At 44.2% G+C, this 25,619-nt stretch overlaps 1 protein-coding gene across 2 annotated transcripts in view; it reads right to left on the reverse strand.

Moving 5' to 3' along the window:
* Positions 1-3,598: 3,598 nt before the first annotated feature.
* Positions 3,599-25,619, reverse strand: part of LYN (LYN proto-oncogene, Src family tyrosine kinase) — a gene marked incomplete at both ends in the record, with an annotated part of 63,269 nt that continues 41,248 nt past the window's right edge. For both annotated transcript variants that reach the window (XM_080694468.1, XM_080694469.1), the window contains 3 exons: positions 3,599-3,801; positions 8,835-8,966; positions 13,225-13,378. In XM_080694468.1, the coding sequence (XP_080550594.1) occupies positions 3,599-3,801; positions 8,835-8,966; positions 13,225-13,378 (489 nt within the window). The remainder of the gene's footprint in view (positions 3,802-8,834; positions 8,967-13,224; positions 13,379-25,619) is intronic.

Consider the following 25,619-nt stretch of genomic DNA (forward strand, 5'->3'; position numbering starts at 1 on the left):
ATGACATTAAAAAAAGTTTTACAAACAAAACAAACTGATTCAAAACATAACTCTTTGGCCAGGTGTGGTGACGCACACTTGTAGTCCCAGTATTCGGGAGGCTGAGACAGGAGGATCGTGGCTTGCAGACAGCCTCAGCTACTTAGTGAGGCCCTATGCAACTCAGTGAGACTCTGTTTCAAAAATAAAGAATAAGCTGGGTGTGGTGGCACACGCTTGTAATCCCAGCATTTGAGAGGCTGAGACAGGAGGATCATGGTTCAAGGACACCCTCAGCTACTACTTAGTGGGTCCCTGTGCAACTCAGGGAAACCCTGTTTCAAAATAATGAATAAAAATAGGGCTGGGGGTGTAGCTCAGAGGTAGAATGCCCCTGGGTTCCAACCCAAATACCGCCAAAAACAAACAAACAAAACACAAATTCTTTGACAGTGCAAATGGTTTGAAAAGATTTCAGTGCTGTCTCTCAACTTTCAACCAATTAAGAAACATACATGTATTAGCTCCGGATGGCTCCTTGTCCCTCCAAGTGTATCCCATGTCTGGTTTAATTCTGTGTGTGTGTGTGTGTGTGTGTGTGTGTGTGTGTTACTGGGGATGGAACCTAGGGACATTCTCCCTCCGAGCTACACCCCCAGCCCTATTTTTTAGTCCTTTTTATGTTTGAAACAGGGTCTCTCTGAGTTGCGAAGGGCCTAAGTAGCTGAGGCTGTCCTTAAACTGAGATCTTCCGGTCTCTGCCTCCAGAATGCTGGGATTACAAGTGTGCGCCACCACGCCCGGCTGGCTTGATATTTTGCATCTTTGAATATTGCTGCCTAGGATGAGTTTTGAGCAACTACCAACTAGATGTGCTTCATTTGAATCCAATACGACATGGGCACAAAAAGGCCTTGCACATTCTTCAACCTGTCAAGGTTCCAGGTCTACGTCCCCATTCCACCATGCTGAAAGGCACAAAGCTCCAAAACCCAGGAGGTCTTTAGAGGGCTCATTCAGTGGCAAAAATCAGTCTGAATCTATTCTTAGGCTATGTCCATCCTGCTTAATGTAAATATTCAGGCATTTTATGCAGAAAAGTTTTATTTGATTAAAAGTTTCTTCCTCAGTGTTCACTGAGGTTTTACCTCTAAATTTCTAGTATATTCATCTTATTAATCTTAAAAATAACAACCCTCAAGCTGGGCGTGGTGGCACATGCCTGTAATATCAGTTCTTGGGAGGCTGAGACAGGAATATCAGAGGTTTAAGGACAGCCTCAGGAAATAGCAAGGCTCTCATCAACCTAATGAGATTGTTTCAAAATAAAGTAGGGTGGATGTAGCTCTGAGATAGAATGCCCCTAGGTTCAATTCCCAGTACTACACACACACACACACACACACACACACACACACACACACACACACAAACAAACCCTGAAACTAAAAATATATATGATTCTAAGGGTGGCAGATAAGGAATTAAGGACTTACTGTCCACACACACTGTAAAGCTAGTAATAACCAAAACTCACAGGTGATTTTCTTGCTATATGACATGGTGTCTACCCGTGGTGCTGTAGAAAAGGCCACTTTGGTTCTCAAAGTGCTGTATTAAGATTCCATATTGACCCATCTAGATTATTTCTGTTGTTTTTTTTATACCAGGTATTGAACCCAGGAGTGTTTTATTTCTAAAATAGATCTTTGCTCTGTTTTACTCTTTATTTTGAAACAGGGTCTAAGTTGCTGAGGCTGGCCTTGAACCTGAGATTTTCCTGTCTCAGCCTCCCAAGTACTAGGATTACAGGTATGTGCCACTGTACCTGGATGGCTGAGGGATTCTTTACTCTTCCTCTTCATGCAATGTATTTGTTAACTGATGTGGTCTGAAGTAAAATTTGAATAGAAGGGTATAGGTAGAAAACTTACCATTAAAGCCAAGTAACCAGTTGTGCAGACATATATAATAGTATTCTAGATTTGTGAACATGGCACTTGTGAACAAAGAATCAGAATACTTCAGAAAGGTCATTTCAACAATCACACAGGAAAAAGAGAAGTTAAAATTCATTTAAAAGTAGATCCCTGCCGGGCGTGGTGGCGCACACTTTTAATCCAAGCATTCGGGAGGCTGAGACCAGAGGATCAGTTCGTGGACAGCCTCTGCTACTCAGTGAGGCCCTCTGCAACTCAGTGAGACCCGGTTTCAAAATAAAGAATAAAAAATAGGGCAGGGGGTGTAGCTCGGAGGTTGAATGCCCCTGGGTTCCATCTCCAGATGCGCCAATAAAATAAAATAAAATAAAATAAAATAAAATAAAAGTAGATCCCTTCCCTTTGACTCCCAGAGCTGAAATGAATCATAACAAATAAAATGTTAATGGAGCCTGAAAAGCCTATTTAAAAGCAAATCATACATGGCCCCCTTCAAGGGCTGTTCAGGCAACGAAGCCTGGTCAATTCCTCGAGTTTTCTAAGTTGAAGCAGTCAAAGAGGATGGTAGAATTTCACCAAGTGTTTATCATGCAGCTACATGGAGTCACTTCTCATCCCCCCCCCCATTACCTTGCTTTTATTGTTTTACACTGACCATAGGTTAAAAATATCAAACACAAGAAGAAGAAGAAGAAGAAAAAAAACCCCAAGGTGTTATTGAGCCAGGTATATTAAAATAAGATCAAAAATATAATTATTAGATATATACATAACAGCATAAGTAAAAGGCTGTGACATCGCAGTTTCTGCTGAAAGCTTACAGTAGAAAAATCAAGTAAACAAAACTCAAATCTCTTGCCTAGCTGCTTCGAGAGCATTCTTTCTTGGTCACTTATTTTCCTTCATATCCTTAGCTATAAATAGTCTTGCATTCATCTTATACAGTCTAGAAAAGATTGGTGAATCATAAAAGAGCCCCCACTATGGCATTTTTGCTTTCTAGAGCACAACTAAAATTAATATTTGATCCTTAAATGTTCAAATCATTTGAAGCCAAAGGGAAATGCTTATGTTTCTAGGGGAGCCTGGCCGCTGCCGCGCTGTCAATGACTCACCTGCAGGGGGCGCTCAGGCCCAGCGCTGCTACAAAACCTTCAACAAAACCTTCAACAGTCTGGGACTTGGGAGGAGTGGGGAACAGGACCCAACAACAAAAACACTGAAATCTGGGGAAGGCACTTTTAAGCTGCTGAATTCACCTGTAAAATCGAGTAGGTTGGGTTAGTAATTTTTTTTTTTAAAGTAAGGCAAAGCATAGAGAAAATACAAAGTCAGCTGTGTGTCTGGTTATCTTGGCCTTGTAAATGAGTTATTCCTGCCCCTCCTGGGGAGCGTCGAATGGCCTCTGGACCTTGGAGGCGCACATCGGATTGTAAACGTAAGGGCGCTGCGGTGCGCTTTTGGAGAGAGCAGATCTTTCTTCTCAGGAGGTGCAAGCCAAGGCCCAGCTGAGGGCCGGGCGCGCTGCATCGCCGGGCAGGGCCTGCAGACCAGCACCGCTGCCCCAGCGCGTTCTTCCGCGCAGCAGATCCCAGCACACGCGATGACCAGTGCATCCAGGGAACTCCTTTTCTCCTTCAGTGAGGCGGCCATCCCTGGACGCCGCGGCTCCCTGCGTGCTAAGGCTGCTGCTGATACTGCCCTTCTGTGGCTGTGTAGAAGTCATCCAGGACGCTCTGTAAGTAGTCGAAGGTTGGCCTTTCCTCCGCCTTTTCCTTCCAGCACATTTTCATGATCTCGTAGAGCTCCTCCGGGCAGCTCTCCACGCGGGGCATGCGGTAACCCTGGGACAGGGCGGTCATCACATCGGCATTGGTTCTCCCTAGAGCCAAAGAAACTTGCGTTAGAAGCGGAGCAGAAGCCGGGCGTGGTGGCACACGCTTGTAATCCCTGCGCTTGGGAGGCTGAAACAGGAGGATCGCACGGGTTCGAAGCCAGCCTCAGCTACTTAGTGAAGCTTTCAGCGACTTAGTGAGACCCTGTTTCCAAATAAAATATAAAAAAGGTCTGGGAGTATAGCCCGGAGGTAGAAATCCTTTGGGTTCCACCCCCGGTACCACCAAAAAAAAAAAAAGCGGAGCAGAAGGAAGAACTCTGCGTGTGTGTGTGTGTGTGTGTGTGTGTGTGTGTGTGTGTGGTACTGGGGATTGAAAGCAGGGGCATTCTGTTTCCAAGTACTCCCAGTACTATTTTTTATTCTTTATTTTGAAACAGGGCCTCACTAAGTAGCTGAGGCTGGCTGCAAATCCTTGATCCTCTTGTCTCAGCCTCTCAAGAACTGGAATTACAAGCATGTGTTACCATGCCTGGCTTTTTTATTTTAATTTTGAAACAGGGCCTAGGCTAGGTTGAGTCACATTACTTGCTGATGCAGTCCTCGAACCTATGATCCTCTTGTTTTAGCTTCCCAAGTACTGGGATTACAGGCATGCACCACCCTACCTGGCTGAGCTCTTGTTTTTTAAATAAAAAAGTTGCAGCAAACTTTATAATTGTTCTTATCCGTTGAAAGTTGTTCATCTGATGAATTATTTTTCCTCACATCTACTTCTGAAATACCATTTTCAATTTGTGTAAATGGAAGATTTCATTTGATTTTCGTCACCTGAAGCCAAAAAATAGATTTGCATCACTTTGTTTACGAGGGATTTTGGTTGCATATCACTTTGGATAAATTGGAAAAGAAATAACCTGTTTTTAAGCCGGGCGTGGTGGCGCAGGCTTGTAATCCCAGCATTTGGAAGGCTGAGACAGGAGGGATCCCGGTTTGCGGCCAGCCTCAGCTACTTAGTGAGGGCCTTTGCAACTCTGTGAGACCCTATTCCAAAATAAAGATTAAAACATAGGGCTGGAGGTGTAGCTCAGAGATAGAATGTCCCTGGGTTCCGTCCCCAGCACTGCAAAAAAAAAAAAAAAAAGGAAATATACATTGGCTGGTGATCTTATATGTAACGAGCACGTTGATAATCACCATTGGCCATGAGACAGCACCAGGCTCTGAGGGGTGCAGAGATGGTTGAGGGGCAGTGCTGTCCTCCAGGGCACGCACCCCTGACTAGGGGAGGTGTTGGGGAGAAGGTGGCATGTGGAGTGAGCAGGAGTTAGCATAATCTACAAGTTGGCAAGGGAGCCCAGGAAGGAGGACAGTGTGGTAACAGAGATTAAAAAGAAGTTGGGGATAGCTGGGCATGGCAGCGCACGCTGTAATCCCAACATTCGAGAGGCTGAGACAGGAGGATTTCAGTTCAAGGACAGCCTCAGCTCCTTAGTGAGGCCCTTTGCAACTCAGTGAGACCCTGTTTCAAAATAAAGAATAAAAAATTGACCTGGGGGTGCAGCTCAAAGGTAGAATGCCCCTGGGTTCCATCCCAAGTGCTGGAAAAAAAAAAATACAGGGCTCCTGTGCATGCGTGTGTGCGTGCGTACGTAAGAACTGACTACCCTACAATCATAGTTGCCCACCCAATAATAGTTCTTCCAGAAGGGAAAAATTTGTTTTTTGCAGTAGGATGGATTTTTAAAAATGTTTGTCATACATGGTATTAAAATGCTTGATATATCTGATAGAAACAACTGGAAAAGATTTATGCTTAAGAACATTTTGTCATTTTCAAACTTCTTTTACCAGCAAACCAAATAAACCTTCAAATGCAGGGACCCCTCTTTTCTCTTTATAAAATTAATATGGAAATATAATCACAGTTTTGGTTGTTGATACTGAAATGGGGATCTTTTGCCTTCTTCCCATTCCCCCCCACCCCCTATATTTCACCCCAAGACAGAGAAGGGAACAAGAAATAGAAACTTAAACTCTATGTTTGAGCCGAGCGTGGTGGCGCACGCTTGTAATCCCCGCACTTGGGAGGCCGAGACAGGAGGATCGCACGGGTTCGAAGCCAGCCTCAGCAACTTAGTGAGACCCTGTTTCCAAATAAAATATAAAAGAGCCCGGAGGTAGAAAGCCTCTGGTTTCCACCCCCAGTACCACCAAACAAAAAACAAAAAACTCTATGTTTGATGAAATGAAGGAACATCTGGCAGCCGAGAGGAAGGAAGCACAGCCAGGATGCTACAGAGAGGCCAGAGCAGGCAGAGTGGCCCATCCCAGCAGACCTGCCAGCGGGCCCACTGGAGTGGCCAGAGCCCCACAGGGAGGGTGAGGCCAATGGCTACCGACGGGATGGTGCCCAGAGCCTGCCTGGCAGTGCCCAAGTTGACCCTGGGGAAACTCTATGGGTTGAATATGGTGTGTCCTCAAAAAACAGCTGAAAAAGTATATATGTACTTTTTTGGCATTGGGGATTAAACCCAGGGGTGTTCTACGTCTGAGCCCAGCTGCCAGCCCTTTCTATTTTTTACTTTTAAACAGGATCTCACTAAGTTGCTGAAGCTGTTGCTAAGCTGCTGAGGCTGGCCTTGAACATTGTGATCCTCCTGTTTCAGCCTTCCAAGTGCTGAGATTACAGCCATACACCACTGCACAGTGTTCGTTTAAATTGGGCACCTTAATGGCAGTGTTGGAAAGTGGGACATTTAAGTGTCTAGGTCGTTAGGAGGGATGGATGATCTCTTTGGAGTGAGTCCTAGTTCTTGAGATCGCATGCGTTACCAGGAGAGCCTGTTTCTCTCTTCTATCTTCTACCTCAAGTTGAAGCAGCCAGGCCCTGCCAGATGCTGGTGCTATGCTGGACCTCTCGGCCTCCAGAGCTTTCAGCCAAAGTAAACTTATTTCCTTTCTAAGTTACCCCATCTCAGGTACCCCACTATAACAACAAAAAAAGGACTAAAGCAAACTGAATGGAGAAGCTCCGTGCTCAGGAGCACCTGGCCCAGAGGGGGCTGGGCAGAGCTCAGCACAGAGGACTGGGTGCCAGGAGAAGGACTCCACATAAAAAAGTGGGGCACAGAGGCCGGGCGTGGAGGCGCACACTTGTAATCTCAGCGTTTGGGAGGCTGAGACAGGAGAATCGTGGTTCACAGCCTCAGCTACTTAGCGAGGCCCTTTGCAACTCAGTGAGACCTGGTTAATAAAAAATAGGGCTGGAGGTGTAGTTCAGATGCCCCTGGGTTCCATCCCTGGTACTGAAAAAAGAAAAAAAAAGGAGGGGCACAGTGACATGCCACAGCACAGGATGGCCTTGAAGACCTCACACTGAGTGAAACAAGCCAGATATGAAGGGCAAGACCTGTGTGATCCCACTGCTGTAAGGTATCCGGAGTAGATATGGCTAACAACAGTTGGCTGTAGGGTGCAAATTGTATGGCGAGAGAGCAGGAAGCGACACCTATCATCTGGTACCTCTTCATACCTCTTGAATGTTGAGCCATGTGACCATATTCATTAGTAACAAGTAAAATAAAAACTCATTTTATTCAATATTTAATAGTATACTATTTACAGCCAGGTGTAGAGGCACATGCTTGTAATCCCTGTATTTAGGAGGCTGAGACAGGAGGGTCGTAGGTTCGCAGCCAGCCTTAGCTACTTAGGCCCTCGACAACCTATTGAAACCCTGTTTCAAAATAAAGAATAAAAAAATGGCTGGGGGTGTAAGCTAGGAGGTAGAATGCCCCTGGGTTCCAACCCCAGTGCTGAAAAAATAAATAGTATACTATTTAGAACTATGAGCTGCAGATAGAAAGTAGATTTCTTTGAGATGCCTCAACAGGTGAGACCCTGGCTGGCGATTTTTCATTAGAAGCCTTACACAATTTGACTTTTATTTTTTTGTTTTGTTTGTGGTACTGGAGATGGAACCCAGGGACATTCTACCTCTGAGCTACACCCTCAGTCCGATTTTTTATTCTTTATTTTGAAACAGGGTCTCACTGAATTGCAGAGGGCCTCACTAAATAGCTGAGTCTGTCCATGAAGCGCGATCCTCCTGTCTCAGCCTCCCGAATGCTGGGATTACAAGCATGTGCCACCATGCCTGGCTCTATTTGACTTTTTTTTTTTCCTTCTGGCGGTACTGGGGATGGGATACAGGGGCCTTCTACCTCCAGGCTACACTCCCAGACCTATTTTATATTCCATCCCCAGTGCCAAAAAAATTAAAAAATTAAAAATCAGGCTGGGGGCATAGCTCAGAGGTAGAATGAATACCCCTGGTTTCAGTCCCCAGTTCTGCAAAAAAAAAAAAAAAAAAAAAAAAAGGATGTTAACATACCCAGTTTTCTCAGGCAACTTAATTAGGAGAAGAGTCTTTCCACAAGAAGTTTTATAAAATTAGTGGAATCGTGGAATCAAGTCCTCTGAAATTTAAGGAAATAGGACTGATTGTCCTCATCATTCCCAAGGCGGAAGGCTCTTGTGGTTATCCATGCTGCATCTCCCCCACCCCCACCGCCCTTAGAAATGTTCACAACCCCAGTCCTTACAAAGGACAGCGAGGGGACAAACTAAGCAGTGGTTCCTGGTTGGTTCCACCATACGCTCTTTTGAGATTCTCATCGTGTTTTGAGAAGTTCAGGGGATTGAACCCAGGGACATTCTACCTCTGAACTATACCCCCAGCCCTATTTTATTTTGAAAGGGTTCCCAGTAAGTTGAAGAGGGCCTTGCTAAATCGTGGAGGCTGACCTTGAACCTGCAATTCTTCTGTCTCAGCCTCCCAAGTACTAAGATTACAGGTATGCACCACCATGCTCAGCTGATTCTCACCACTTTTAACTGGTGTTTTCATTTTTTTAAAATTATTTTTTATCCTAAATATTTCCAAATCTTGGGCATTGAGCATAATGGGTAACGGGAAGGTCTTGAGGACACACACACACACACACACGCTGCCTTTATGCAGCTTGATTATTTTCTCACGTATGCCACTCGAATGGAAACAGGTAGGTAAGTGGTACCTGGGTAGGGAATCTTCCCGTAGGTGACGATTTCATACAGGAGAATTCCAAAGGACCACACGTCAGACTTGATAGTGAAACATCCAAAGTTGATCGCTTCCGGAGCCGTCCACTTAATGGGGAACTTAGCACCTAAGGAGGGAGACACGTGGCTCTTACTTGGAATCTCAGCTTGATCTGTGCTTTGCTCTTTTGAATGTTTAAAAAAAATTAAATCATTTATCTTGGAAAGGCAACAATATATGGTACAAAGTGTAAATGGTTCAAATGTTATACTAAGATATTTCTGTCTCTTCTGCTTCCTTTTTGGGGACTCCTCAGCTTATTATTAGCTCGTCTACTTTAAACATAAAAGAATGATCTCGAATATAAAGGCATTTATTCTAGGTATGTATGCTCACCCCCCAACACTAGTCTCTACAGCATGGATCTTTAGTGTTTTAACTTTTTTCTAAAGAGCCAGGCATAATGCTATGTGCCTGTTATCCCAGCTTCTCAGGAGACTGAGGCAGGACGGTCGCTTAAGCCAAGAGTTTGAGGCCAAAAAAAGTTCAAATATTGCCGGGCATGGTAGTGCACACTTATAATCCCACCGTTTGGGAGGCTGAGACAGGAGGATCATGGTCCACAGCCTCAGCTACTTAGTGAGGCCCTTTGCAACTCAGTGAGACCCTGTTTCAAAATGAAGAATAAGAAATAAAGCTGAGGGTATAGCCCAGAGGTAGAATGCCCTTGGGTTCCATCCCCAGTACCGCAAAAAAAAAAAAAAAAAAAAAAAGAAAGAGAAAAAGAAAGTTCAAATGTTCTCTAATGAACCCACTCTATGTTTATATGGGATATAAATATCTTTTTATTTCACTTTTTCTTTCTTTATCTAGTGCTGGGTATTGAACCTAGGACCTCTGCATGGTAAGCACATGCTCTATCCCTGAGCTGCACTCGGAGATGAAAGTAACTTTTGATGCTTGTGCATTTGTGGACATCTGTCTCCACGCCTGTGCAGCAGGGATTTCAGAAGCTATTCCAAACCGTAATAACCCATTCTTTCATTTGGTAGGACACAGTTTATTAACAACAACAATAAAATGTGTGTGTGTGTGTGTGTGTGTGTGTGTGTGTGTGTGTTACTGAGAACTAAACGAAGGGGAGAGGAGTGGAGGGCAAGAGAGTTCTACTTCTGAGCTACATCCTCACCTCTTTTTTGAACCCAGGGGCATTCTACCTCCGAGCTACAACTCCAGACCTATTTTTTTTTTTTAACTCTTTATTTTGAAACAGGGTCTCACTAAATTGCGAAGGGCCTCACTAAGTAGCTGAGGCTGGCCGCAAACCTATGATCCTCCGGTCTTAGCCTCCCAAGTACTGGGATTACAAGCGTGTGCCACTATGCCCGGCTCCCTTTTTTATTTTCTATTTTGAAAGAGTCTTGCTAAGCCGGGCGTGGTGGCACACGCTTGTAATCCCTGTGCTTGGGAGGCTGAGACAGGAGGATTGCGTAGGTTCGAAGCCAGCCTCAGCTGGCTTAAGAGACCCTGTTTCCAAAAAATATATATGTAAAATAGGTCTGGGAGTGTATCCCGAAGGTAGAAGGCCCCTGGGTTCCATCTCCAGTACCATAAAAAAAATAAAAAAGTCTTGCTAAATTGCTGATGGCTTTGTTGAATTGCTGAGGTTGTCCTTGAACCTGATATCCTCCTGTTTCACCTTCCCAAGTACTGGGATTGCAGGTGTACAACACTGTACCCAGCAACATACTGACATTCTAAGACGGAGGGCAGTGATCCACCGAGATTGAGCCGGTGGTGAAGGGTGAGCCACAGGAATCACGGGTGAGGTTGAGGGGCCAGGGAAGGCAGGTGTGGCATCCTGGGGAGAATGTGCAGTTCCCCTTGAGGAAAGCGGGGACACAGGCACAGACTTTTACTTCCACATTCTGGAAGGGCTAGGGATTTCCACCAACTACTTAAAAAAATTATTATGTGTTTGAAAATTTTTTTATGTGCCTGATCAAAACTGAAAGTATGAATAAGACCAGCGAGGACAGCGAGAGTGTGGTAGGAGAGGCCTTGCGCCAGCGCTGCCACCACCCGCCTCAGCCCCACCACCTGGGCCAGGTGCATGCAGGCCAAGGCAGGGTGGAGCGGGTCCAGAGCTCGGCCGGCTCCTGTTTGGTGTGATCCTGGCAAGTCCTTCCTGTCTGTGCCTTTGTGGTGCTTCCATCTATCAAATGGGGAACACCTGAACTCCCAGGTTGTGGTGAGGGGCGCTGTCCTTGGGAAAGGCCCCACTCTGAAAGGGGAGCTTGCTATGGTGGTCCTGAGCAAGGCCATTCCACCTGGACGCTGCGCCCTCTGTGCTATGTCATGCTGTCGTTCAGGAGAATGGATATTTTTGGGAGGCTCTAGGTTTTTACCAAAAACAATAAAACCTAGGCAGGCGAGGTGGCACGAGCCTGTAATCACAGTGCTCGGGAAGCTGTGACAAAAGGATTGCACATTCTAGGCTAACCTCAGCAACTTAGCAAGACTGTCAAAATAAAAACAAAAAGAGTTGGGACATAGAATTCTCCTGGGTCAGTACCCCCCCCACACACACACACAATCAACACCAGTAGAACCAATTCTAGCTTATATGTTCTGAGGCTAGATCTCTCAGATTTTAATCTTGGCTCTACCACCTATGGAAGGGTCTTGGAAAGCTGTAGAACCTCTGAGTCTCCTCTTCTGTAAGGCAATAATAATAATAATAGCTATCATATATGATTATTGTAAAAATAAATGAGATTATGAAAAGCCCATTGCACACTGAATGCTCAATACATTGCAGCTATTATAATTATTTTATGTTGACTAGAGCACCATAATCACACATCGTAGTGAGGTCCAAAGGCACATGAGCACACATGCTCACAGCACTTGGCATGCTGCCCTCCAGATTCCGCCCCTTCCTGGTAAATATTAGTGAGATTGAGAGTATCCTCAATAAATGGACTTATCCTCAATAAATGGACAATAAATTGAACTGCTTTCGTCATCAGTTCTCCTTTCCCCTTTCCCACTCCACGCCCAACCCCTTCTACTCTTCTATTAGTCTCTCTCATTTATCTGAAGCCTCTTTTGTTTCTATTTTCTCTATAGCTCAAACTCCTTTTATTTTCCCTATTCTTCTGCACCTGCCCTTTTGCTGAGTGCAATCATGAAAGCTAAGTTACAACTCATCAAAGAGAACACAGACTTGAGGGATCTTCCTAGAGGGGCCTGGCAAATCAAAACAATGCTAACGAGACTCTGTTTCAAAATAAAATATAAAACAGGGATAAAGTTATAGCTCAGAGGTAGACGGCCCCTGGGTTCAATCCACTCTCAAGGGCAAGACCATCGGAACTCACGGTCAAAAGCAGCGCAGCTCTGGCCATGCCGAGCAACTAGACCATGCACCAGGACTGGGGGATGCATGCCTCTGCCTCTGTGTGCTATTTGTTGATACATAAAATATGGAATGTGGAAGCTGGGCGTGTTGGCGCACGCTTGGAATCCCAGCATTCGAGAGGCTGAGACCAGAAGATCGTGGTTCGCGGACAGCCTCAGCTACTTAGTGAGGCCCTCTGCAACTCAATGAGACCCTGTTTCAAAATAAAGAATAAAGCCAGGTGTGGTGGCGCATGCTTAAGTGTGGAGACAGGAGGATCGCGCAGGTTCATAGCCAGGCAGGCTGGCTTAAGAGACCCTGTTTCCAAATATAAAGTATAAAATAGGTCTGGGAGTGTAGCCCAGAGGTAGAAGGGTCCAGGAACCCCAGTACCACCAAAAAAATAAAAATTAAAAATTAAAAAATAGGGCTGGGGGTGTAGCTTGGAGGTAGAATACCCCTGGGTTTTATCCCCAGTACTGCAAAAACAAAAAAAGAAAAAGAAAGAAAAGAAAGAAAGAAAGAAAGAAAGAGATAAAAATGACAGTGTTTATGAACCTCATCGAAGTGTCATATGGAATTAAAAAACAGTATTCTTTAAAAACAATTATTATAGCTGGTGTGGTGGCACATGCTTGTAATCTCAGCGCTTGGGAGGCTGAGACAGGAGGATCACACAGGTTCGAGGCCAGCCTCAGCTACTGAGTGAGGCTCTCAGCAACTTAGTGAGACCCTGTTTCCAAATAAAGTATAAAATAGGTCTGGGAGTGTAGCCTGGAGGTAGAAAAGCCCCTGGGTTCCACCCTCAGTACCACACACACACACACACAACAATTATGATAAAACTGTTACTAGACATCTTAAATATTGTACCAATTAAGTTTTTTAAACTAATAATGTTTGTAATTGCTTTGTTAGAAACAGACAAAATGAACTAAAATGAGAGAATACTGAAGCACTTCAAGATGTCTGCCGCACGCACCTTCCCTTGCCGTGTACTCATTATCCTCAATCACTCGAGCCAGGCCGAAATCTGCAATCTTGCACATGAGCGACTCGGACACCAGGACGTTGGCTGCCCGCAGGTCGCGGTGGATGTAGTTCTTCCGCTCGATGTAGGCCATGCCCTCTGCGATCTGAAAACAGAAACAGACTCTCAGTTTTCTATTCAGAGCAGGCCAGCCTAGTGGCCATCAAGGGAAACCAAAACAACCTGAGTTTCTGAAATTCACATGTACATTATTCTGATCAAGTTTTTAAAGACAGCGGGTAAAACACAATCGCCACTTGAGTCCTTTTTCAAATAACTGCCTCCCCAGCTCAAGCTCCAATAACTGCAATCTTTTTCTTTTTAATAGCACATGTCTCAATAGTGACTAATATGTCATTATGTGGAGAATATATTTACAAAATCTTCATATGCTGATGTACATTTGTCAGTAACCCAGTTTTCAAATAAAAAAGCATATGCTATGACCGGAGAGTCTGTGTCCCCCCCGCATTCATATGTTGAAATCCTGACCCCCAGAGTAGAAGAAGAGAAGGAAGGAGAGAGGAAGGGGGGAGGGAGGAGGAGGTAGGAAGGGAGAGAAAGAGAGAGGGGATGAATGAATATCTTCCATTTAGTTATGTGTGCTAAGCAGTTAGGGAAAAAAGAAACACCAAAACTCTAATTAGAATTGTTTTTACATCAGAATGAATCTCTTCTGCTAGACTCTACCTTGAATTCTAGGTGGCTCAGCTTGGAAGACCTGACTCCCCACCTCCCATCCTCAGCAGCATCCCTCTTTATCACGTAGTTTAAGCCGTGGTCCAGACTGTTGCTTAGCAAAGGCCCCTTCCTTTTGGCCCCACTGACCCCCCTTTCTTTCCCCTCTGGGCCACTCCCTCTACTTGCCTTCTGCTCAGCGAGCCTTCCCTCAACCTCTTCCATAATTCCTCTTTACTCATGCTAGCTGGTCAATTTGCACAAACATCATTTGCAGCTATAGAGCATATTATTGTCACTGATTTTATGCTATTTAGTGAACTTACTGTTGCTATGGCAACCTGACAACACATGCATCAGGGCAAAAGCCACACCTTCTATCTTTTCTAGTCTCACTTATGTCTGCTGAAAACTTTGTCACCACGCTTCTTCAGAGAATGTACTGGGGCTTTTTTGTTTTGTTTTGTTTTTTGTCTTTTTGGTACTGGGGATAGAACCCAGGGGCATTCCACCTCCGAGCTACACCTCCAGCGGTATTTTTTATTGTTTGTTTTTTGAAACAGGGACTCACTGAGTTGCAAAGGGCCTCACCAAGGAGTTGAGGCTATCTTCAAACCGCGATCCTCCTGTCTCAGCCCCCCAAATGCTGGGATTACAAGCATGTGCCTTCACGCCCAGCTTGTGCTGAGGTTTTAATACTACCAGGAAATCATTTTGTTAGCATTTGCTGCAGGAACTCAGCATGCCAAGGCCCTGTGGGCCCTGGCCAGTGCTTAGCTCCTGCCTTCTCCCCATGGCCACCCCCTTCTGGGGACTTGGCTTCTCACATCTCAGCCTCTGCTCAGAACGTTTGCTCCCAGCTCCTTTCACCTGACTTGTTCGTTCTACCAGGCAGATTTTATATCTACTTACAGTTTTAGGTGAGGCTTAGAGAAGTTAACTGATGAAAGCCACAAAGTGAAGAGCACCAGGATTTACACCAGATGTGTCTGACCTCAGTGGCCAATCCCCAGAATAGCACATTTGCAAGAGCGCTCAGTAATGACAAAAAACCAGGTAGACGACATGATGCTTCTGGAACCCAAAGTTCTCATGAAGAGAATACCTCCTTTTTTGGTGAGTGAGTGTGTGTGTGTGTGTGTGTGTGTGTTACTGGGGGTGGAACTCACGGGGGGACTTTTCTACCTCCAGGCTATATACTCCCAGATCTATTTTATATATTCTTTGGAAACAGGGTCTTACTAAGTTGCTGAGAGCCTCACTAAGTAACTGAGGCTGGCTTCAAACCTGTACGATCCTCCTGTCTCAGCCTCCCAAGTGCGGGGATTACAAGTGTGCGCCACTGCGCCCGGCGAAAATACCTCTTTACTGAGAAGAGACAGAAAAGCTTTTGAGGTTTCCTCCCAGAAATCACTCTCAGTAAGACCAAATTTCACCCCTCAGAAAGTGTATTTGTGAACTATCCAGAGGCTAAATTCAGGACACCCAACTCAGGAAGTACACACAGCTTGGTTTGGGTTGTCTCTGCCTCTGTTTATCAACATTAAAAAAATGTTTTTTCATCATCATTCCTCTAGAAAGAAAATTTTTTTCTTGTACTGGAGATTGAACCCAGGAACATTCTACCACCAAGCCACACCCCCAGCCCTTTTTAAATTTTTTTTGTTTTTGGAGCAGGTTTTCATTAGGGGCTGAGAGTCCCCCTAATTTGCCAAGGCTGATCTCAAACCTGTCTTCTATCTGCCTTAGACTTCTTTTTTTTTTTTTTTTCTTTCTAGTACTAGAGGTGGAACCCAGGGGCATTCTACTTCTGAGCTACACCCCCAGTCCTTATTTATTCTTTATTTTGAAATAGGGTCTCACTGAGTTGCAAAGGGCCCCACTAAGTAGCTGAGGCTGTCTGTGAACTGTGATTCTTCTGTCTCAGCCTCCAAATACTGGGATTACAAGCATGGGCCACAACGCCAAGCCCTGCCTTAGACTTCTAAATACTGAGATTTCAGGTGTATGCCAAGCTTAGCTGAGAAGAGTTTCACTGTATTTAAATTTAAATTTAAAATTGGAACTAGAGATATAATAGTTCAAGGAGGGAGAGAGAGAGCTTTTGCCTGGCATGGTCCTGGGTTTGATCCCCAGCACTGAAAACAAACAAATAAATAAATAAATAAAATTTAGATTAAAGTTAACATACCCTTAATGAGGGAAATTAAATACAAATAAATTATATTGTGTTAATCTTATTAATTCTGCACTTTGGAGGGCCAAAGACTGCCTTAATAGATTTCTTTACCTCAAGAACTAAGTTTTGCTTTCTAGGGAGGGATTTTACTCCCAGTACAAAAGCACTGTCTGAATGTTCACCCCCAAACTTATGGTGAAACTTTTCTCCCAATAGGATATGGCCACACGCCTCGCTCTCATCAATGGAATTAAGACTCTTATCAAATAGGCTTCACAGGAGTTCCACTTTTGTTTGCCTGTTTGTCTTATGTCCAGTGAAGACTCAGCAGAATGGGCCTCAACAGATACCAGGGGCTGGCACCTGCATGTTGGGTTTGCAGCCTCCAGGACAGTAAGAAATAAACTTCTGTTCTTTATTAAGTGCCCAGTTTGTGGTATTTTGTGATAGTAGCACTAATGGGCCAAGACACACGGTCTAAAAGATGGTAAATAAAATACAGATAGTTTGAAGGTTCTCAGCTACTTAGTGAGTAAACAAAACAAAATAAAGATTAAAAAAAAAAAACAATCGGGCAGGGGTTTAGCTTGGAGGTAGAATGCCCCTGGGTTCTATCCCTAGTACCACACACACACACACACACACACACACACACACACACACACACAAATTCCCTAGGACTCAAAAAAGAAAAATAATATAGAATATAGATGATGATATATGTTGAGGGCACAGTGAAAACAACCAAGCAACATTTAATCAGGGAAATATCCTTCCACTCAGCCCTCTGTCATAAAAAAAAGCAATAGCCGTCATTTCTTCTGAAACTTTGAGGGTACCAAAAGGAAATTACATTCCCAGAGTCATGCCATGTTATTGCCATGGTGTGGAACTGAATTTAATTTCCCTTCTGTGTGCTTTGCAGTTAAATTAACTCTCAGTAAAATCACATGGGGAGTTTTATAAATGATCACTCACTAGACCATAACTAATTAAATCTGAACCTATAGAAGTGGGGCCTTCCAGAGAATCCAGACAAGCAGCCTGGGCTGAGAAGCCCCCTCCACAAAGGAAATCTTGTCCATGACCAGCACATTTTAGTTTGAAAGGCAAGCTGGGCATGGTGCCACCTGCTTGTAATCCCAGTGCTTGGGAGGCTGAGACAGGAGGATCGCAGGCTTGAAGCCAGCCTCAGCTATTTAGTGAGGCTCTCAGCAACTTAGTAAGACCCGAAAGTTTGAAAGGCATGACACTTGGTCGTATGCTAGTGAGCTTGCGCTGTTTCAGGACTGTTTCAGTCCACCTAAAGTTCTAGGTAGATTGAAAAAAGAATATTGGTTTTCCATGTGTTGCCTAAAAGCAGCATGACACATGGACTGTCGTCCTCATAGTGCTGGAGGAGGACGTCCAGGTGCAACTCGGTTTAAGGAAATAGCAAGCAGGAAGTGCAAGGAGACCCAAAGAGCCCAGGCGAGGTGAGAGAGCAGTGGTGGGAGGCTGGGTGCCGGGCGGCAATCGTTAGGAACTGGGAACAGCTTAAGGGGCGTCCTTGTCCACAGCAGCTGAAAAGGTGGCTTGGCCTTTTGTTTTTTTCCTGCAACTTGGGGAGCAAGACTCCATGCTCTTCAGGGCTCAGACAGGACATTAACACCTTTCCTATATATGTCTCTGAGGTTGTGGTTACTTAGAGGGCTTGGGAAACTGACTGCATCTTTTGGTTCTGAGCCATCTTGGGCCACATCAGCATCACCATGCCAGTCCCAGCGGCATACAAACAAAACTCCAACTTTCTAGCCCATCTACCCATGTTGAAGAAGTCACTCAAAATGCCTCCCTCCGTGTGTGTGTGTGTGTGTGTGTGTGTGTGTGTGTGTGTGGTACTGGGGATGGAACCCAGGGGCATTCTACCTCTGAGCTATAGCCCCAGCTCTATTTTTCACTCTTTATTTTGAAACAGGGTCTCACTAAGTTGCAGAGGGCCTCACTAAGTAGCTGAGGCTGTCCGCAACCTCAATCCTCCTGTCTCAGTCTCCCGAATGCTGGGATTACAAGTGTGCACCACCGCGCCTGGCTTCTTTTCTTCCTGTGCTAATGTCTTACTCTGTCTTGGTCTATGTGTGAAGCTATTTACTGGAAGTGTAAAAAAAGAAAAAATCCCCATGGCCTACAGTGAGAATATTCACTAGGAGGACACTGAGGTCTCCTGTTCTGGATTTGAAGGCAGCTGACTTAGTTGAGGTATGCTTGTGTTTCTTGTGCTCTCCACTTCAGTTAGCAGCACAAATGAACATTCTTAGTTCCTCTTTCCGTAGCTTCAGTTAAAGCATGTGAAGATGACATTTTCTCTCTTTGGTGTTTCTCTTACTTTTTTTTTTTTATTTATTGGTGCTGGGGATTGAAATCAGGGCACTCTACCTCTGGGCTACACCCCAGTTCTTTTTTATTTTAATTGTTTATTTTTTGTGGTACTGGGGATGGAACTCAGTAGCATTCTACCTCTGAGCTATACCCCCATCCCTATTTTTTATTCTGAAGTAGGGTTTCATTAAGTTACAGAAGGCCTACTAAGTAGCTGAGGCTGTCTCTGAACCTTGATCCTCCTGTCTCAGCCTCCCAAGTACTGGGATTACAAGTGTGCGCCACCACATCCGGCTTCTTTTTTATTTTTTATTTTGAAACAAGGTCTCACTAAATTGCTGAGGGTCCTACTCACTTGCTCAGGCTGGCCTCGAATCTATGCTTCTCCTGTCTCAGCCTCCCAGCTATTTATCTTTATTTTTAAAAATTGGTTTCTTGAGTAAGATAATAAGGAAGTTTATGGATGAAGGTACACTATCACTTGAAAGTGCTGATGACTAAAGCAAATGATGTGGAATATTGAGTGAAGGCTGAGCACGCTGCAGCCCTGGAAGGAAGGACAGACCTACTGGGTAAGACAGCGAACCACTGTGGTCCACAAGTCAGCAACTCCAACTGGGAGGGTGAAACTCCAGGTGTCTAGTGCCCAGTGAAAATGCTAGGCATATATAAGGCCTCAATAATGGTGTTTCCTGTACCAGACTTCCTGCCTCAGGAAGTTCTGCAGCACAGCCTTTCCAAGGTACTGTGGGAAGGAGAGAAGTGAGCCATCAGAGTCCGCCTCTTGCTCAACAGCCAATCAGCTGAACTTCTTCAACCATCAATCTGTTTATCGTCCTTACTACCAATCAGATAACCTTTTTCAACAGCCAATCAGCAGAGCTTTCTCAACCACAGATCAGCTTAACTTCCTCAACTACCAATCAGCTGAATATCTTCAGCCGCTAATCAGCTGGACACTTGTGCTTCAACAACCAGAGGGTTAAGAGGGGGCCTTTAGTTATGGCTCCTGAACACACAGTTGTGTCGCAAGAAGGGCTAAGCCTCCCACAGAGGTACAGCTTCTGAAATCAAAATGCTGCTTCCTCCTGGTGAGAGAGCTGCTGTCAGCGCTGGTAGAGGAGCTGGACCAGGGTGGGGCCCACACCCTACGAAGACACACTGTAACTAGATGGTTGTGTTGCCATATCTTGTCTTCACATCTTAATATATAGTCCTGTGTAGCTCAGCCATGGTAATACTGTTGAGAAATAGGTCTATGTCGTTAGTCGATTTCGTGACTGTTAGAACATCACAGTGCCCTTGTGCAAATTAAGGCAGCTACAGTGTCACTAGGCAATATGATCCCATAGGACCACAGCTTTTTGACAGAAACGTTACTGTGTGTGATTTTTCTCTCCCACGAGACACTCTTTATAGCATGACAGCTTTTGCTCCCTCTGCTCACTGTTTTTAATCATATTTACACAGGTACCCTTACATATGCACATGCTTATGGTGAGCACACTGTCAGAACACAAAGTCTATAGTCCCATTTACTTTAAAGTACAAATGATTTTTCCTCAGGATCCATGGTGAAAAATGTTAAATCAGACCAGGGTTTTTGGAAGCATCTTAGTCGAGCATATTCCTTAAATTCCTGTTCACTAATGAAGCCTGTGTTCTATGCTCAACAGTCCTCTCCGCACTGCCCTGCCAGGACTGCTTGAAGGAAGGCTGCCCTGGTTCATCTCTCCCAACAAACTTGTACTTCATATGGTCGGAACTCTCACTGAGAAGCCAGTTGCCCGTGACCACACTGGGGCTCACAGCACAGTTATGCTGGGGGGGAAATACCTAAAGATCACGGTGCTTGATAGTGCACAAGATGAACTTTTTTTTTTTTAATATAACTCTAGAGGAAAATTTCAATTTTTTTTTTTTTTTTTGTGTGTGTGTGTGTATGTGTGTGTTACTGGGGCAACCCAGTGTGTGTGGGAACCCAGGGGCTTTTCTACCTCCGGGCTATACTCCCAGACCTACTTTATACTTTATTTGGAAACAGGGTCTCACTAAGTTGCTGGGAACCTCACTAAGTAGCTGACTGAGGCTGGCTTTGAACCTGTGCGATCATCCTGTCTCAGCCTTCCAAGTGCCGGGATTACAAGCATGCGCCATCATGCCCGGGTTTCAATTATTTTTTTTTTATAAACCCAAGCAGAGCTCAAAAATCCCCTTTGCCAGTGGTTTACTTACTAATGATGACCACCCCCAACTCATTCATTCAGCACCCCACAATGCAGCTGCCAGCAAGCGTCCCTCATGTGCTCTGTGGCCTGGGCTTACACACCCCAGCTGCTATCATCTGAGAGGCTGTGAGATGCTTTGCACAATAATGACCTTGCTCTGGAAGTCTTGCTTGACTGCTCTTGTGTTCATTCTAATTACTACGACTTTTCTGAGAAATTGGCAAATAACCGGCTACCTAGCTTAGTATGTTTTTCTTCACTTTAATAAGAAGCATCCACATTTGAATCAAATGATTGGGGGGGGTGGAAGGAGTCAACAGAACTTCATGGTAGGGCTGAATGTGCTCTCTCAAGCAAAGTTAAAATCTACCCCAGGAAATTCCAGCTTAAACGGGAAATTAGAATGGAAAATGCAAGCTACCTTCAAATCGGCTGGCTGGGAGACATTTGTCACCTACACAAGCAGTGAGAACTTAACCAAGTAATGTGCCAGAAAGCAGGGAAGAGTGCGAATCTGTTTCTTGTTGCTCTGCTTATTCACATCACATTGTGTGCCTTCCTCTGGAGAGGCATGTTTCACTTCCTACGCTCCAGAAAAAGAACCGAGATAATTAATTTTGTTCAAAATCCCCAAGAAGCCCCCAGGAAGCCTATGAAATAATGACAACATTAATAAATTGGAAATGAAAAATGAGTAGCAACTGAGTAAACCCTACAGTCATTCTGAAGGATCCTTTTGAAGAGGGATTCTCTGGGGTCAATCTCAAACTGGCCTTAAAGGGCTATTTAATGACAGCAAAGAGAACAGGGAGTTTGCAAAAAGAAGATTTTAGCAAGAGCTGATCTCCTCTGGGTATATCAAACATGAAAGCACTAGTTTAATAAGTTGGTTGTTATAGAAACACTTTTCTATTTATTTATATTCATTGAGTCTCTCACTCTGGGTCTCTATACTCTTAAACTGTAATACAAATGGAGGAAGGGATGGACAAGAGCTCATTCTTTGCTATGTTTGCACTCTTGCCTTTTGGGGGGTCAAAATTTCTTGGAAATTTAATTTAACCTATAGTTAGTTATTTTTAAATGGTTTTCCAAGAAAAACTTCACTTTCCACTAAAATCTATACTTTGATGATGTTAGTTTCCATGTAATGGCTCTTATTTGCCCAAGCACTGTAAAAGCCATTTATGGTCATTAAAGCAAACCTACGGCCCATTCACAGTAAAGAAAAGGAGACTGAGTCTTGGAGAGGTTATGATGTTCCCAAGAAGGCCAGAGTTTGAATCCATGTCTGGCTGGTTCCACTATCTGTGCTCCTAACCATTCATCCATCTAGCAGCTTTTTTAAAGAATAGAATGCTTCCAGGTGTGATAAAGCACACCTGTAATCCCAGTACTAGGGCGGCTGAGACTGGAGGATCACAGGTTTGAGGCTAGCCCAAGCGAGTTGACAAGACTCTGTTTCAAAACTAAAAATTTAAAAAAGGGCTGGGGGTGTAGTTCAGAGGTAGCGCGCCCCTGGGTTCAACTCCCACTACCTCCCCAAATGCTCACTAAGTTGGTAGCAGAGAAAAGGAGGAAAACAAGAAATAAACTAGATTATTAAAAACTGTTCATGTTAAAGTTTGCAGCCTCTTAGCCTACCCACATAGCTCAGAGATTAGCACAGAGTTTGACATATACAAGCATGTTTCAAGGTGCAGTCTGGGGGTGGGGGTGGGGGTTTCTGTGACTGGTTATAATTTAATCAACTCAACATAGGCAAGGCTCAACAATGTTCCTGGGGGACATGATTTCTAAAAGGATGGTGCCATCAAATAATTATATTTAAGTTAGTAAGTTGTGAAAAAGAATCACCTTCATTAGCAAAAAAAGAAAGAAAAAGAAGAAAAAAATAGAAAAAAAAAAGGAAGAAATGTCAACCAATACTCATGGACTGTGTGTGTGTGTGTGTGTGTGTGTGTGTGTGTGTGTGTGTGTGTGTGTGTCTGGGGGTGGAGCCCAGGGGCTTTTCTACCTCCAGGCTATACTCCCAGACCTATTTGATATTTTATTTGGAAACAGGGTCTCACTAAGTTGCTGAGAGCCTCACTAAGTAGCTGAGGCTGGCTTCGAACCTGTGCGATCCTCCTGTCTCAGCCTCCCAAATGCTGGGGTTACAAGCGTGTGCCACCACACCTGGCTCACTCATGGACTTTTGAAAAAAAAAAAAGTAAAAATCACTGTACTGTTTCAAGGCCATAGAGTGGATATAAAAAAATAAAAAAAGGAAAGAAAAGAAAGAAAAAAGAAAAAAAGAATGTTAGGATGTGAAGTAATTGAAAACCTAAACATCACTGGCAGGTGTATAAAATGATACAACTGCTTTCAAAAATAGCAATGTGGTCTTTCAACAAGTTAAAAAAATGATTACCATATGTTCAAGCAATTCTGGCTTGTTCAAAATAAATGAAACTGATATTTGTCCACTCGTGTCCATAACAGCATTATTCAGAGTAGCTAAAAGGTGGAAGCAACCTGTGTCCACTGATGGATGAACGGACAACAGAATGTGGTACGCACAGGCAATGGAACACTTAGCTCCCAGAAGGGAAGCCCTTCTGCCACAAGATACAACATGAAAGAGTCTTGACAATATTAGGGTGACTGAAGTTAACTGATTATAAAAGGACAACATACTGCAAGATTCCATGTGTACAAGGTACTGTGGATATTGAAATTCAGGCTGGGAGAGGAAGCCAGGCGGTCAGTGCTTGGTAAGTAACTGGGGAAATGAAAGAGCTTGTAGAAGGACAGCGACAGAGGTTGTACCACAGCATGAATGTACTTAACGTCACTGAAATGTACACTGAAAATGGTTAAACCCGTACATCTTTTGTTATGCATATTTTACCACAATTAAAAACAAAACAAACACTGGGAGCTTCCAGCTGGGGCAGAACTGAGCCCAGGTTCCTTGCTGCAGAGAAAGCAGCCTGGGCTCCTCAACCACCAGCCCAGGAGGCGCCTGCACCAGGCAGAGCCGAGCAGAGCCAAGCTGGGAGGTGGCGGATCTCTTCTCCTCTACTGCTTCCTCCCCCCGGGGCGGCTCCTAAAGCCAGTCTCAAAACTCTGAAAATAAGCCTGAACATGACATTAATACGTAGTTAAGTTTTAGCAGGAAGCAGTTTGCCAGTGACATTCAGACTTTGATACTTGGGGTTATGCATTGTGGACTTTGGAATACATTAGCTTGGGTTTATGTAAAACGGGGCAAATTTTCTCAAGTTTTCCACCCTGCAAAGTGGAGAGAGTGGTGGTATCAACCCGGTGGAGTCCCAGTGAGATTGCAAAGGACAGTGCAGGAATGCTTAGTACAAGGCAGCTACTAATTATTATTATGTTCTTGTTTTTTTTTCTGAAATGTGTCCGCGTGTTTTGCTGGGAATTGAGCCCAGATTTTTTTTTTTTTTTTTTGCATGCAAAGCACATGTTCTATCACTGAACTACATACTCCCAGGCCTGTACTATTTATTGTTAACAATAAAAAGGAAAAAATCAAGCTGGGCGTAGTGGATGAGAGGTTGGAGGCCAGCCTCGGCAACTTAGTGAGATCCTGTTTCAAAATAAAAAACTCGATAGGGTGAGGGGTATAGATCAGAGGTAGAATGCCTCTGGTTTAACCTCTAGTGCTAGGGGAAAAAAAGACCCAAATTAAGTTTGGGTTCCTAATATTTACACGAGTAGCTCTCTGGACATGCAGGGGGCATGTGGCTGCGTGGCTGGCTGTGGAGGGTCAGGTACATCTGCTGGTTGGCAGATCTCAGTTAGCCATCTCCTGTTTTCTGATAGGCTGCTGTTAACCTCAGCAGACGTCACCTTTCTGGACTCTGCTTCTACTAATAGCCACAGGAGGTTCCCTGATACAGTACAAGGTTCATAGGGGTGGAGAGAGGAGGGTTGGCTGGTGGCCCCTTCCCCTCCCGTTCATGAGAGGGCCTGGCTACCTCTGAACCCTCAGGACAGGGTACTGGGAAAGGGCACTCAGGCTAGAAATCTCTTGCAGCCTAAGTGATAGGAGCTGTGCTTATCATTTTGAAAGAAAAAGAAAACAAAAGGTATTCAACGTTCTCCAGCGAGGGAGGAAGCGAGGGTAGAGTTGCTGGGTTGTGTGTGTGAAAAGCTGGATCCTGAGCACTCTGATGTGGAATGTGGATTGACCCAATAGGCAACTCAAAGCATTCGCTCCAGAGCCAAGCTCTGCTCACCAAACAAGCTGTGAATGCTGAAGACATTCACACTCTGATTTTGTTATCTGGCAGCTGGGGTTTGGGGGAAGACAGAGAGTGAAATAAGTAAAGGCTTATCCACAGAAACGTTTTGCGTTGTTATTTATGCCAGTGAAAAACTGAAAAAGATCTAAATACTTGTCTCCAAGGGAATATTAAGAAAATTATGATACAAAAATAGAACATTACACTGTAATAAGTACATATACATTTATAGTATCTTAATAAAAATATTTGGTTAAATACGTAAAAATGTATAATAGCACATACAGTACAAGCCTAGTATGTAATAAAAAAATATAAGCAGGATGGCAAAGAACTAACAAATTATGTGCAAAACAGGGCTTACACAAATGTTCCCAGGAAAATAAATTGCAACCAAAAAATATGGGAAAAGATGCTGGACCTCTAAGCCGGGTGTGGTGGCACACACTTGTAATCCCCGTGCTTGGGAGGCGGAGACAGGAGGATCGTGCTGGTTCGGAGCCAGCCTCGCTGGCTTAAGAGACCCTGTTTCCAAATAAAAAAATATATATAATAGGTCTGGGAGTGTAGCCCGGAGATAGAAGGGCTTCCAGGAACCCCAGTACCTCAAAAAAAAAATCCATTATCAATGCTCTTACTTGAAAAAAAATT

The sequence above is a fragment of the Muscardinus avellanarius genome (assembly GCF_963383645.1).
Source record: "Muscardinus avellanarius genome assembly, chromosome: 4".
In the NCBI taxonomy this organism is placed as follows: domain Eukaryota; kingdom Metazoa; phylum Chordata; class Mammalia; order Rodentia; family Gliridae; genus Muscardinus; species Muscardinus avellanarius.